Here is a 15444-nt window from a genome sequence, read left to right on the forward strand (position 1 = left end):
CCGGAAAATTGGAGTAGGATTCCTAATAAATACAACACACAAAGAATGCATAGCAATAACTGCTATACAGGTCTCAGTGATAGACTAGCATTGTTAAACCCGACTATTACAACACCTAAAGAAACAGCAAAAACGACACACAAAATCTTGCATGAACATACAATAGCTCTCATAAAGAGAAGACAGGAATTGCATCGTACGAAAAATAAAACAAGAGCAATAAAAAGCCTTATACAAACTAATTTTTAAGCAAGTACATAAAACTTGACTACAGAAACGTTTGAATTCCATTTGAAACAAACAGGAAGCGTTAAAAAAACCTCTGAAAGAGCTAAGAACAATTAAAGGTTGGATAGACTTCGTTGTCTGTCCATCAGTCCGTCTATCTGTCTGTCTGTCTGTCTGTCCGTCCGTCCGTCCATCCGTCCGTCCGTCCGTCCGTTCGTCTGTCGTCCGTCCGTCCGTCTGTCTGCCTGTCCGTCCATCGGTTCGTCTGTCGCCAGGCTGTGTCTCAAGAACCGCTATAGGTAGACATGAAAAGAGTCTGACTGCGTCCGGCTTTATCCGGCCGCCTGGCAACCCTAAGCATAGACGTGTAATTCTACTGCCGAAGGTAACGTGCTATATTGTTTTGTTGGAAAAAGGTTACAGATTTACAAGTTTATATTTACACGAGCTTTTGCCCGCGGCTTTAAGAAGAATTATTATATACAAACTTTCATCCCCTATTTTAACTCCTTGGAGTTGGAATTGATCAAAATCCTTTCTTAGCGGATGCCTGTGTCATAACATCTACCTGCATAGCAAATTTCAGCCCGATCCGCCCAGCGGTTTGGGCTTTGCGTTGATGACTATGTCAATCAGTCAGTCAGTCACCCTTGAGTTTTATATATATAGATTCCAAAGACGGAATGTAAATATAAACTGTTTTTGCTTATGGGCCTTTTTTTCTCAATATAAAAAATATTTGAACGCGCTAATCTCAGGAACTACTGGTCCGATTTGAAAAATTCTTTCAATGTTAGTCCATTTAACAAGAAAGACTATAGATTATATTTTATCACGCTACGACTAATGGGAGCAAAGGAATAGAGAAAAATGTGAAAAAAAACGGGGGAAATTATTTGAATCTCACGATCTACTGGAGCAATTTTTCTGTTGTTTGGCACAGATAAGAAGTAGACCACGTAAAGGATCATAGGCTATTTTTTGTGGACCAATTTGTCTGTGAAATATATCTAATTTACGCGGGCGAAGCCGCGCGGAACATCTAGTATTAAATAAAATTAAAATTGAAGGGGGCTCCCATACAAAAAACACAATGTATGGCCTATTTTTGCTCTATAACGATACCCGAGAACCCTTCGTGCGCGAGTCCCACTCGCACTTGGCCGATTATTTATGTATGTAACGCTATTTGAAAGGATAAAATATAAACGATTGAAACGCCTATGAAACTTATAATAGCAATGCGTTTCAAATGTGTAATCTATTAAAAATTACAAGGCTCAAAAATATGGCCAAGGTAGTCTGCACTCCTTGGTATTTAGCGTTTTCATTGCTTGATAAGCACCGATAACTGCAGATTTGACGCAATGAATTTAGTTCGTAAACAGTTCCTAGTGTCTAGCACTTCTCACAAACAGGGACCTCACATAATATCACAGTCTCGCTTGGATGAGCGGTGCAGAGATTGTGATACATGTCAGCAGCACTCTTTTTTTGACGTCCAGTCGGCACGTGCCGCACGTTGACAATTTAATCTCATAGAATTTATGTTCAATCATGCTTGTGTAAGTGTATACGTACACATAATATTTTTCACACAGATGAAAACCAATTTTGGTTTCGTTTGACAGCTCGAGATTGTTGCTCTATTCCGCTAGGTATATTAACTTTATGGTTCCATCCAAATTAAAACATAATATTAAAAATTTTAAACCTTTGAAGGTATTTTGAGCATCCTAAAATAATAATATTATTTGCAACTCTTTGATGTGATGACTGATGAGTGATGACTAATAGATAATTACTATAAATCTAAAAGTTGAAAACTAAAAAACAAAGTTATGACCATAGACTTAATATATACTGTCGTAGCATTATATGTTTATGGTTATGACTATTAATTTTATTAGGATAATGCCAATCAATATTTTAAATAATATTTTATCATATCGAGGATTCTGATGATTTTATTGTTATTTAAATTAACTTTTACTTGTTCATGGAATTCCAAATTAATGATTATTGAAATAATTTATATTGATGATGATTGCAAAATAACATTATAAACCAGACTGCTGCTTATATATTTTGTTTTACCCCTGTAAAACAAAATATATAAGCAGTAACATTGTTTTATTGTGACTCATACAAACACGCACCATGGCTGCCATCAGTCATGGTGCGTTTTTCCAATCGGGGCACAAAACTTCATAGAAAATATGAAATTCTGTGTATAGTTTATGATAAATTAGACGCTGTTAAGCATTTGTGTATCAACCCCCAAAAAATACGTATTGAGTAAGTAATGAGTTATGAATGCAATATTGTTCTTCAGGTCATTTAGCACAAAATTCTCAAACTATAAAAAACTCAAAACTTATTTTTTTTTTGTGGTTTGATACACAAATGCTTAACAGCGACCAAATAACTAATATGTATGTCACTAATGTAGAGGTTTGTCATATCGAAGCCCATAAAAAAATAAAACAATTTAATTGTTAAGTATAAAAATATGTAAGTAGTAATTTTTATTACTTACTATGAACAAAAAGTTAAAATTACATGTGAAAAACTTAATGCTTAGGGGTTTTACAGCTTAACGGCCAAGGAGGTTTAATAAAATATGACAACTGATACTTAAAACGTAGCTTAAAACTAACAAATAGTTAAAGCTATGTACACATTTGACTAAAATGTATTGACAAACTCACATAGTAATTTTAGGAACTTATATTTTTAATTATAATATAAGAATAAGAATAAGAACATTTTTATTTTGTCACCACACAACACAGTCATGTAAAACACAATACATACAATATTGTGTGATGTCAAAATTAACCCAAGCTCAACTAACCGCAGCAAGCTAGCTCGCTGCACTGGTATTCTGCAAATATATAATATTCTAATCTTAATTTTTTACTATTGAAATTGAAACATTTAATTACTTAACTTTTTTTAAATTAACTTTCAATTCTTCTGTGTCAATAAATGCATTAATTTCGTTATCATCACTAAATTTAATTACTTGTTCAGTCTTAATTCGTTCAAACCTACTTACAGAAGCTCTAGTTGTTTTTATAAATGTTTTGACATCTACTGTTGATATTATATTTTGGTACAGCTCAAACACTTTTACAGCACTGTCATAAACAACTGATGGAAAAATTGTTACTAAATTATCATTAAATTTCTTCTTTCTATGGATATACTCTATATATTCTTCTAAAGTAGGATATTTTTCGGAATCATTGACACACTTAATAAATAGATTGTACAATGATAATATTTTATCGAATTCTAAAGAATCTATAGGTTCAAAGGTAATTTTGATTTCTTCTTGATTTTCAGCATTATGGATAACCGCCTTTCTAGTAACATTAAATAATTCTGTATAAAACGATTTGTGTTTATCTAAAGTAAAATAGGGGCGGTATGTATTGTTACATATTTTAGGTCTCTCTTTGGTATTTTTAATCACAGTATGCATCAAATGTACAAAGTCGTTAAGGTTAACATTTTCTTTACTTACATCATCAGAAAGCATCCCCTTGTGATCTAATTTGAGGTAATTTAGTTTATTTATATTAGAAGGCCTCTCAATTTCACTAACTAGAAAACCATTAACATTTTTAAATATCCTCTCGAGCAAATAATAAACTTTATCACATTGCTTGGGTATCTTCTTCAAAATCATTACGTGCCTAATTATATCTCTGCGTCTTTCTATAAATTCTAAGTCTAAATTGTAATCGAAATACTGGAGAATTTCAATCATACAATGAGCTACACCGTAGAACATTCTTAAACGTTCGTGTGTAAAATGTAAAATATTGTCTTTAAATATTACTGATGAAAGTTCAACACAATACCATAAGGCAGTTAGTAACGGTGTAGTTTCTGGAGGATCTAGCGGTAACGAGGAAAGTCCAATTTTACATTCTGTCGTACTAATGCGCCTCATCACGTATTTCTTAAACTGTTCAATGACATTTGTATCCATCCACTTCTTGTTTTCGCAATTTTTCCAGAGCACGTAATAAAATAACCCGATGTTGTATTTAATTTTCTTGAAATTAAAGTATGTTGCGGACAAAATATAATCGTTGTATTTGTCAAATTCATCGCCGTCTAATAGTACTAGACCTCCATGGAAGGGTCGTCGTGTACGCGGCTCCGACCGGATGCCATTTTCTAAGAACTGTTTGTAAACATTTAAAGTATAAAAGTAGCCTATTGACTCACTAATATCATGATCGTCGTATAAGAAAAGCGGGCACTCCATCGCTGTCTTAAATTTATTAAAACTAGCTGGGGATACTTCAGACGAATCTTTTGTTTTATGAAATATTATTTTGTCTAGCAGATTCAGTTCTGTCAATATTATAACAGGAATTCCTTTTTCATCGTCAAGAATAACATCCGGAAACTCAATCTCTTGTTCTGTTGTAAAATTAACATCCACGATAGGCTCTTCTTCGATGGGTTTATTGAATTTGGTATCAAACTTCAAAGCGTCGAAAGAGTAGGATTTTGTATCACTTGTGATATAATTTATCAAAGTGGAAATACATTTTTCAATATCAACTTTCATATCATGAATCGAACCATTGAGATTCTTATACCAGTCTGTTTTCAAAAACTCTTTTACAAAAGCCTTTTTATCCTTAGTATTAAGATTGATGTCGGATTTTTGTAATTTTCTTGATAGTTCATCGAATAATTGATTTCTTAATTTCTTTAATCTTTCTATTTCTTGTAAAGCGAGAGCATCATGTTTAAATCTATTAATATATTTTAGTCTTATATAAGACTTCAAACTGTCTTTTTCGGTAACAAAATTATCAACGTTAATTTTGCTATATTCATACACTTTAGAAATATTTGCATCATCAAATAGCTCGTTATTTCTATAAATAATGCAACGGCTTTTTAAGAAAGAGGCAGCTACTGAAAGATCCACACATTCGAAGTATTCGTTAATAGCATGGAAAACGACTGTTTCATAATGCATGTTTTCATTCAGTAAAAAACATGTGTGTCCACTTCTTCGATCAATAATACCATCTGTTATGATATACAGCAAATTTATTTTATCATTTTCATCAGAAATATCACAATTTTTCTTGATCCATTCAATAATTGTTTCTGGTTCTGTTCCCATGTTTCCACTATTTAAATTTTCATAGTTACTTTTAGTGGATTCTTCACTCACTTCGTAACATTTGTCCCCCCAGTGTAAATAAATAATTTTTGATTCAGTCTCTTCGGGTGTTTCCTTTTGAAGCGTTCGGACGTGAGATTTGAATTGGTCCAGAGTTTGCAGCCCGATGGTGTGAAAGTACTTACTCCCACCGGTCGAACCGGAAAAGTCTTTCGCGTAAATGTAATAATTCACCATTGTCGTGTTCACTGCTCGGACAGTTCAAGTATTTGCTTGCACTTCTTCGGCCAAGCGAAGGGCAGACTCGAAAACACTTCGTGGATAAGTTCTCAGCACAATTACTCAATTGTTTTTATACGATTTTCGCACTGAATTATAAAATTACGGGAGCACAAACTCGACGTGTGTTCCCGTGGAGGTTAGCGACCGACTAGCACGTTATATAGCGAAGCAGCCAGTGAAATGTGGGCATGAGTCATAACTCATGACTCAAAACACATGATATCAGCCGCGCCGGCAAAACATTTTGCAATCTGCGAGTTCCTAACCCGCGTGAAAACCAGTGCTTATATCAATTTTGATAATTATTGTGAAATATTCCCATATTGCAATAACATTTAATACTACTGAACCATTAAGATAACTTTTACCCTATGTGTTATTGGTAGTGCAGTTGCTAAGGATCACTCAATAGATTTTAATATTGCACAATGTTACAAACAAGAAATGGAACAACAATAAATGGAAAGGGCGGAAGCGACGAAACGGTTTTTGTCGCGTAATTTAAAAACCATAAATATATTTCATATAAGCTATGGGCAAATTATACTGACATATTTCGCCCATATTATTAAATTTTATTGAAGTGACTAAATAAGTATGGCACCATGGCAAATGATGGCAACGTCCATCCAAAAAGTAGCCAGTCGTTGAACTATTATTACTACGTAGTAATAATAGTTCAATGTAGCCAGTAGCCGATTCTCAGATCTACTGAATATGCATATAAAATTTGGTAAAAATCAGTAATTCCGTTTCGGAGGAGTATGGTAACTAACATTGTGACAAGAAAACTTTATATATTAGATAAGAAGATTAGATTACGAATTGTTTTTGCTATTAGCTAATCTAATCATTAATTTTAGGTCACTCGGAATTTCCACAATTCAAGTGTTATCAGTAGAGGATATATATTATTTTATACGTGGGAGAGCCATGCTTCGGCACGAATGGGCCGGCTCGACCGGATAAATACCACGTTCTCACAGAAAACCGGCGTGAAACAGCGCTTGCGCTGTGTTTCGCCAAGTGAGTGAGTTTACCGGAGGCCCAATCCCCTAACCCCTACCCTATTCCCTTCCCTACCCTCAACTATTCCCTTCCCTTCCCTTCCCTACCCTCCCCTATTACCCTATTCCCTCTTAAAAGGCCGGCAACGCCCTTGCATCTCTTCTGATGCTGCGAGTGTCCATGGGCGACGGAAGTTGCTTTCCATCAGGTGACCCGTTTGCTCGTTTGCCCCCTTATTTCATAAAAAAAAAAAGGATAACAATCAATATCTATAAGTACATAATATAATAAAATCGTCCTACGATTTTATTATATTATGTATTATAGATATTTATACTGTTCAGTTTTCTAGATACACTAACTTCGTAAATAACTTTGTAATCTATACATAATATTATAATAAAATCGTAGGAACTAGGAAAGTCAATTCTGTACATTGAATATTTTTGAAAAATAATACTTGCGACGTGATCTACAATCGATATGGAAGCCAAAAATATAGTTCTTAAATTTTTGTCTGTTTGCCTGATTGTCTGTTTGTCTGTATGTATGTCCGGAATAAACTCAGAAAGTACCGGATGGCTTTAAATTTTGCACGAATTATTACTTAGAGGTCGGGTCAACACATAGGCTATATAATAATTATATTAACACGATATCGCCAAGTTTCAATATTTTTAGTTTTTTGCTCATATCGCTAAAACGGTGCGTTGTAGAGAAAAAAAGTTTAGTACATAATGAAAGGTCATAAAATTTCCAACAAATTTCTCTTTTACACTTTGTATCTTTCTCCGCTCCTTGCCTTGCTTTTATCTGTCTTATCTATACAGATTTCGAGTATCGTTTGATTAATATGCAGCGAGCTTCGGTACCGGTCGCTAAACAAAACGGTTTCAAGGCGTTATACTTCTCCTTTTTTAGGGTCTACTATAATAACAACATTTGTGAAATATTAGTACATAGTAATAATAATATAAGTAAGTATTTTACTAGAGAACTGGGCATGAGTTCCAGTACTCGAAATAAATCGAGGATTTACATGATGAAAATTTTGAATCCCCGTTTTTACGGGGATTCAAAAACTTTTGTTTACAAAATTTGTTGGACGCTTGGATGGCGCGGCCGTGCTTACTCCTCTGTAAATACGCTATAATATGTAGTAGGCTGTAGACTGTAGAACAGGCTACCTATCTACTAACGTTGTTATAGTCTTTTTTTTAAGATTTTTTTTAGTCCTATGTTAATTGTGAGCCATAGTCATGGCATATCTTTAATACTTACCAAAAAAATTCCAATATACCATCCTCATTACCTTGATACAGTGTGGTAGTTTTTCACCGTGCGTTTTTCGCGTAACTTTCTGCAGCGCCCTGCAAAACCCTGGAACGACCTATCACCAGCACTATTGTCGGACCAATACGACCTGCAAACCTTAAAGAAGAGACCGTATTCCCTCTTAAAAGGCCGACAACACACCTGCAGCTCTTCTAATGTTACGAGTGTCCATGGGCAACGGCAGTTGCTGTCCATCAGGTGACCCGTTTGCTCGTTTGTCCCTTATTTTATATAAAAAAAAAATCATTGCTCATTTTCAGTGAGAAGATTAACAGACTCCGTGTCGGCGAGCTGGCCATCCCCGGAACCCACAACGCCGGGGCATGGCGCTTCGACACGGAGATCAGCTCCGTGACCAGGGACAGTTTCGTCCTGTGCCAGGACCGCTCCGTGTGGGCGCAACTCGTCCACGGCATCCGGTACTTTGACTTCCGGATCGGGTACTACGATTTCTACGCGAAGGAAGAGGACAGGTGTGTTCTGTCCCTTTTTCATTTTTTTTAAATTTGCAGTCATCTTAGGTCATTTTGCTCTGAATATCCTGTTTAGGATTTCGTACCCAAAGGTTAAAAACGGGACCCTATCCATACTAATATTATAAATGCGAAATTGTGTCCGTCTGTCTGTTACCTCTTCACGCTCAAACCGCTAAACCGATTTTGCTCAAATTTGGCATGGGGATACTTTGAGTCCTGGGAAAGGACATAGGAAACTTTTTGTCTCGGAAAAATGTACGGTTCCCGCGCAATAAACGAGTTTTTGCGCAACAGAGTTGCGGGCGTCATCTAGTTACTAATGTATCTTTTTTATGATATTGTTCGTACTAAGGTATAATAATATAATATGTAATTATAAAAATCTATTTCGTGTACGGTCTATTTGAAAGGTTCCATATTTTAGTATTTTACTTCAATTTACATCCTTACAGGATGGAAGGAATTATTATTATAAAGTGATTACTGATGGGTAATGGGACTGGGTTATTATAACATAATATTATGTATTTTATTCCCAGGTACTGGCTAAACCACAATCTTATCAGAGTCCGGCCATTGGTGCCCCTGCTGAGAGAAATTCGTGTGTTTTTGGATAGTACTAAAGAGGTAATGTCTTATTTATATTTTCTGATAATTAAAAATATCTTCCTATTTAATTATGATATTTTATTCGATAAATAGTGCCTAATTTAATTAGTGGTAAGTACCTACAAGCAATAAAAATAATTAAATAAGGTGTGGTGTGTGGGTTACTGGGAATAATTAATATTTAGTAAAATATTGTATTCTAATAATATTAGGTACATCTATTTAAATCCAAATTTATTGCAACACAACAATTCTGGCACAAAATTCAAATTCGTCGGTGATAATATTAGAAACTAGATTTATTACTATATTCCGCATAAGCGGGATAAGTACAATATAATATTATTAAACAAGGTAAATGTATTTAATGCACACAATATCCCCACAAATGGCTTGATATTTAAATTATGATTGATTTTTGGAATAAAGGAGACGCCTATATAAATTTATAAGCAATATTTCTATACATAATAATTTTATTGCGTTGACAAAAGAGCCAATGCATTATGGGGTAGACGCAATAAAATCCTCCCCAATTTATGTGTGGGTAAAAATAATCCTTTTCAACACTGCGGGATACGCAAATGAGGGTTAAAATATTTCCAAAAAAAATAAAAACGTCTTTAAATATTTTATTTCATCACTTTGTCGTCGTAATAATATGACCGCAAAACTATGCAAAGTTCCATCATTCTAGCACTTTAGGACGCTAGACAGCTGGCGGACAAACGGACACGATGAAATCTAAACATATATATATATATATATATATATACAATCAGTCAGTCACCTTTTGAGTTATATATATATATATATATATATATATATATATATATATATATATATATATATATATATATATATATATATATATATATATATATTTCTATTCAATTCAAATTCAATTCTACCCCTAAAGGGATAAAATAGGGGATGAAAGTTTGTATGAAACTTTGACAATTTTAAACCGATCGGGCAACGACTTTGATACCTAATTAATAATAATAATACTTCTTAACGCGAGCGAAGCCGCGGGCAAAAGCGTGTTACCGTCTGTCCCTACAAAAAAAAATCTCTGACGGTACTTGAATGGTCACACATTTGGTTTGTCCAAGCGAGCCATAGCAGATACTCTTATAGGCCAATAAACGTAAACCGTAATGGTTAACTATTTGTGGCCCGTAGGGATGCAGAGCTGATAAGGAAATGCATTCAGGAATCTCCTTTATTAGCTTGTTTTTCAGTTCATAATACTTACGTTTGTGTTTTCTTTGCCAAAGTACAATACTTACCTATTCATATTTACGCGACACAGTTTTTGTCACTATCTTGCTATATTACAAAAGCTAGTGATACGGATTTATAGCAAGGTTGATACTAGTGATAGGTTAACGTATGTCTACTACATTTTTATTTTACCACGAGCTTTTGCCCGCGGCTTCGCTCGCGTTAAGAAGTATTAATATATACAAACTTTTATCTCCTATTTTAACCCCTTGGGGTTGGAATTTATCAAAATCCTTTCTTAGCGGATACCTACATCATAACATTTACCTGCATGCCAAAGTTCAGCCCGATCCGTCCAGTGGTTTGGGCTGTGCGTTGATAGATCACCATTTAAGTCAGTCCCCTTTGAGTTTTATCATCATCATAATTATATATAATAATATTATTAATACGCGAACGAAAAACTTTGTAACCCTTTTTACGAAAAACGGGGAAACGTAGGTGCATGAAATTTTGCACAGTTATAGTTTATATAACGAAGGAGTGCATCGAGCAAATATTATTTTGAAATTATGCTTTTATTATACATTTATTTAACAAATAAAACATTACACACACATCACACTACAACACACACACTAAGGAGATGACAGATTTTTGAGTGACAACCCTATACATACGAATTATACTCTTTTATTTATGGTTGAAGTCTGTTGCATACATAGACATGTTGCATATTATAGGTTTATGGTCTATTGACAACAAATTGACAAATTGAAAATGGATTAAAGCTTTTTTTATTGAATCTTAGATACTATTAGACAATGCTTACACGGCCAGTCTGAGATCAGCTGAGTCCGAGTGACAGGAATTGAAAAAAAATATGATAAAGTCAATCTTTTTTACTTGAAAATATAGACCGTTATAGTAGTCTTAATGTTGTTAAAACTAAGGTCGAATTTCGACCATTGGGCGATCTCTAGTATATATTATTATAGATAGATTGACCCATCAATCAGCCGGCTGCTGCATAACAATAATAATTGAAAATCTATTGTGCCTGCGATACCCACGATGGAGGTGTTAAAATCAGCGAAATACAATTATTGTAGTGTGTTCTGCTATGTAGTCTGCTATAAATATCACATTCACTATAAGCACGTATTGAAATTAGACTCCCGAAGCCTGCACATTGCAGAATACTATAGATGCGTAAATAATTCCTTAGAGTACATGGACGTAATAATATATTTCCTTTTGTTTTCCGTATGTAATAATTACCTAAGGCCTAAGCAGTATGTTTTCTAGGCTACCGCAGACGCGATCGTAAAAATAACCTCCCATATAACTTCCCAATTATACCCTCATATAACCTGCCAATACTCTTACAGGTTGTCTTCCTAGACGCTCACCACTTTCCAATAGGCTTCTACGAGCAAAACGGTGCTCCAATCCGCCACGTCCACGAGGGGTTGATACGGATCGTGCAGAACGAACTTGGCCCACACCTGGCTCTGGCGACACAGTTCTCGACAGGCAGTGGGACGAGAGGACCGACAGTGCAGAGCTTGGTAGACGCCGACAAACGCCTGCTCTTCAGCTATGTGGATAATAATATTGTTTTAGGTACTTAAATATTTTATTATTTTTAAGTCTTTTAGTAATAGGATTATCCATAATCTATATATATAAAACTCAAAGGTGACTGACTGACATGGTGATCTATCAACGCACAGCCCAAACCACTGGACCGATCGGGCTGAAATTTGGCATGCAGGTAGATATTATGACGTAGGCATCCGCTAAGAAAGGATTTTGATCAATTGGTGGAATTCCACCTCCAAGGGGTTAAAATAGGGGATGAAAGTTTGTATGTAATAATACTTCTTAAGGCGAGCGAATCCGCGGGCAAAAGCTCGTAATATTATAAATGTGAAATTGTGTCGTCTGTTAACCCCTCACGCCCAAAACAGCTGAACCGATTTTGCTGAAATTTGGTACGGATATACTTTGAGTCCCGAGAAAGGACCTAGGATATTCTCGTAAAATGAACGGTTCCTGCGTGAACAAACGAATTTTGGCGCAACGGATTTGCGGGCATCATCTAGTTATTTATAAGACCCGAAACATAATTTCTACACTTCCAATCATTCTTCTGACTAATTACAGTCGCAATCCAAACCTACGTTGGCTTGTCTCTGGGGTACCTTATCCAAGGGAAAACCGCTAAATAAAAACTTGTTACAACTTACAACTGACCATGGCTCAGGAAAGTTGCAATGTTGGAAACTTGGAAGTCTGTGGTGACTGGTGGTCGAAATTTTTGACAAGGAGCGAAATCACCTCCATGATTTTATCTACTTATTAAAATCGTTAATTCGCATTTTTAGGGTTCCGTACCCAAAGGGTGAAAACGGGATCCTATTACTGAGAATTCGATGTCTGTCCGTCTATCTGTCCGTCTGTCTGTCTGTCTCCAGGCCTTAACTCAAAAACGGTAATAGCTAGAGGGTTGAAATTTTCACATATTGTGTATATTGTTGTGCTCTAACAACAATTAATATAAAAAACAAAATAAATTTATTATAAGAGGGAGCTCCCATACACAAAACATGATTTTTTGGCCTTTTTTGTTCGTAATCCATAATGGCAACAGGTAAGTTCTTGAAAAATTCACAAAATTCCTAATTGTATTTGTAATTTAATCTATACTTCTATACTAATATTATACATGCGAAAGTATCTCTGTCTGTCTGTCTGTCTGTCTGTCTCGCTTTCACGCCAAAACTACTGAACCGATTGTAATGAAATTTTGTACACAGATAGTCTAAAGCCTGAGAAAGGACATAGGCTACTTTTTAACTGGAAAAAGTGGTTGTAAGGGGGTGAAAATGCGTAAATTTGGTCAAATTAAGTTAGTTCCAAAAATGCAAAACCGATGGCGCCAAGAGTCCCCTGGATCGCGCTGTTGCTTGCTCATGCGTATTTCTATAAGAGGTGGTACCATGTAAAATTGGATTACTCTATTATTTCGATTGTTATACACGTTATTAACTAATAACTCACCTACTAACTTAGATATCAAATTCAAAAACAACGGCGCCAAAACTACTTAACCCATTGTAATGAAATTTTGTACACAGATAGTCCAAAGCCTGAGAAAGGACATAGGCTACTTCTTACTGGAAAAAGGGGTTGTAAGGGGGTGTTTATGCGTAAATTTGTTCAAATTAAGTTAGTTCCAAAAACTGGAACAGATGGCACCAAGGGTCGCCTAGATCGCGCTATCGCTTGCTCATATGTATTTCTATAAAAGGTGGTTCTTTCGATTGTTATACATGTTATTAAATAACTAACTCTCCAACATAGATATCAGAAACAACAGTCTACCATTAATAAAATATACTTAATAGTTTATGGGTTTTGGGCAAAGCTAAAGTTGTGTAAGTTGTAACGCTAAATAAACTTGGTATAAAAAAGTTTAATTTAAAAAAAATCATATTATGTGCACACTACACGGCTGTTTTGGGTATTTTGATTTAAGGGATACCAGGGTTTCGAAAAAGCTTTTGACACCAATTTTATTGACACCGCGCGCTATAAACTGAAGTCCACGCGGACGAAGTCGCGGGCAACAGCTAGTATTTAATAATAAATCGAAATAAATTAAATACTTAAAGGGGCTCCCATACAAAAAAAACACTATTTTTTCGCTTTATAACGGTACGGAACCCTTTGTGCGCGAGTCCGACTCGCACTTGGCCGATTATATCATAACTACAAACTGTAATTCAGTAAGTAACTAAAGGTATCACCTTCGTAGTGTGTAATTATGATTTTTAGAAGCTGTAAAAGTCGCCCGTTTACAAAATAAACATTGATATAATAAAAGCCGACCTACTTCACGCTTGGCGCTTCGTTTTAACTTTTAACTTTATCTTTTGGCTCTTTTATCACTTCGACCCGATGTCCTAGAAAATGCTAAATAAGATTTTTTATTATAATAATATCTTACGTAGCCTAACTTTTGTGAGTTTTGCAGTAAAAGCTTTATGTAGGATTTACTCGGTACTTCAATGTTTTCCTACATTGCACTAAAACCTGAAGATTTTCTAAGAATAACTTACCTTAATCTAAACAAAAAACCCAGGGTCACTTGGTTAGTTCTCATTTTATTTCTCAAATGATATCACTTTGTACCTTACTTTTACTTTTGAAATTTGAAAACAAAAGAGGAGGTAGTGATGATCAAGTATAGTACCTTATTTTCAACAGGTATAACAGTCAATCAACTACATTAAAACATCATTATCTTTGTTACAGAAAACAGTTGGCTCTGGCCGATACTACCTCACTTATGGGCGAACACCAACAGCCCTACAGAACTGTTCGCCTTCCTCGACAGGACCATCGGTACTTACCCCCAGCCGTCCGCCCGCTCCCCCCTCTACTCCGCCATGGCACAGACCACCCCTACCGTCATCGACATCCTCTTCCTCCGAGGATCCGTCAGGGAGAACGCCGATGACGTCAACCGCAACGTCACGGCCAGGCTGACGGGCAAGTGGCGCAACCAGGCCAACATAGTTTCGACGGACTTCTTCCTCGGTAATGACGTCATCGACGTGTCCATAGCGATCAGCCTGGAGCGCGCCGGCCGGTTATGACGAAGCGGCCGGCCGAGGAGTGGTGGACTGTACATCAACATAATAACCACGTCACGATTCAGTGGCCGCCGACAACCGTTCTTGCTCACGTATAATCGCGCTAAGCCGCCTCGGAGGTTCGTTTTGGGTACATTTTAGGTGACATTTCTGTATTTAAAACTAGCTAAACACAATTTTTGTATTGAAACCATTCGTTTACAATCTGTGAGGACTCTGTGTTTCTTACTTCTTACGCGGTTTTAAAATGGGAAAGTTGCTACCGAGTGCGCTAGTTTAGCTGTTAACAAAAGTGAGATATTTATGAAATATTTTGTAGTTACGAGTGAACTAGTCCAATTTTTATTTAAAAATATTTTGATCATTTGTAAAATACCAAATATGTATTATAATTTTTTAAATTATAAGTTTGACCAATTTTAAATGTGCACTTTATTTAATCCATTCGAAC

At 35.6% G+C, this 15444-nt stretch overlaps 2 protein-coding genes across 2 annotated transcripts in view; one reads left to right on the forward strand and one right to left on the reverse strand.

Moving 5' to 3' along the window:
• The window catches only part of LOC121733781, a 36382-nt gene extending 21042 nt beyond the window's left edge, over positions 1–15340 (forward strand). The window contains exons 4-7 of the mRNA XM_042124137.1: positions 8278–8490; positions 9033–9120; positions 11721–11955; positions 14653–15340. Of these exons, the coding sequence (XP_041980071.1) occupies positions 8278–8490; positions 9033–9120; positions 11721–11955; positions 14653–14996 (880 nt within the window). The 3' untranslated portion in view covers positions 14997–15340. The remainder of the gene's footprint in view (positions 1–8277; positions 8491–9032; positions 9121–11720; positions 11956–14652) is intronic.
• Positions 3151–5948, reverse strand: LOC121733780. Its single transcript, XM_042124136.1, has one exon. It carries the CDS (start codon positions 5627–5629, stop codon positions 3173–3175), a length of 2457 nt encoding a protein of 818 aa, XP_041980070.1. The 5' UTR covers positions 5630–5948; the 3' UTR covers positions 3151–3172.
• Positions 15341–15444: the final 104 nt, after the last annotated feature.

This window comes from Aricia agestis, chromosome 14, assembly GCF_905147365.1.
Source record: "Aricia agestis chromosome 14, ilAriAges1.1, whole genome shotgun sequence".
NCBI classification, from domain to species: domain Eukaryota; kingdom Metazoa; phylum Arthropoda; class Insecta; order Lepidoptera; family Lycaenidae; genus Aricia; species Aricia agestis.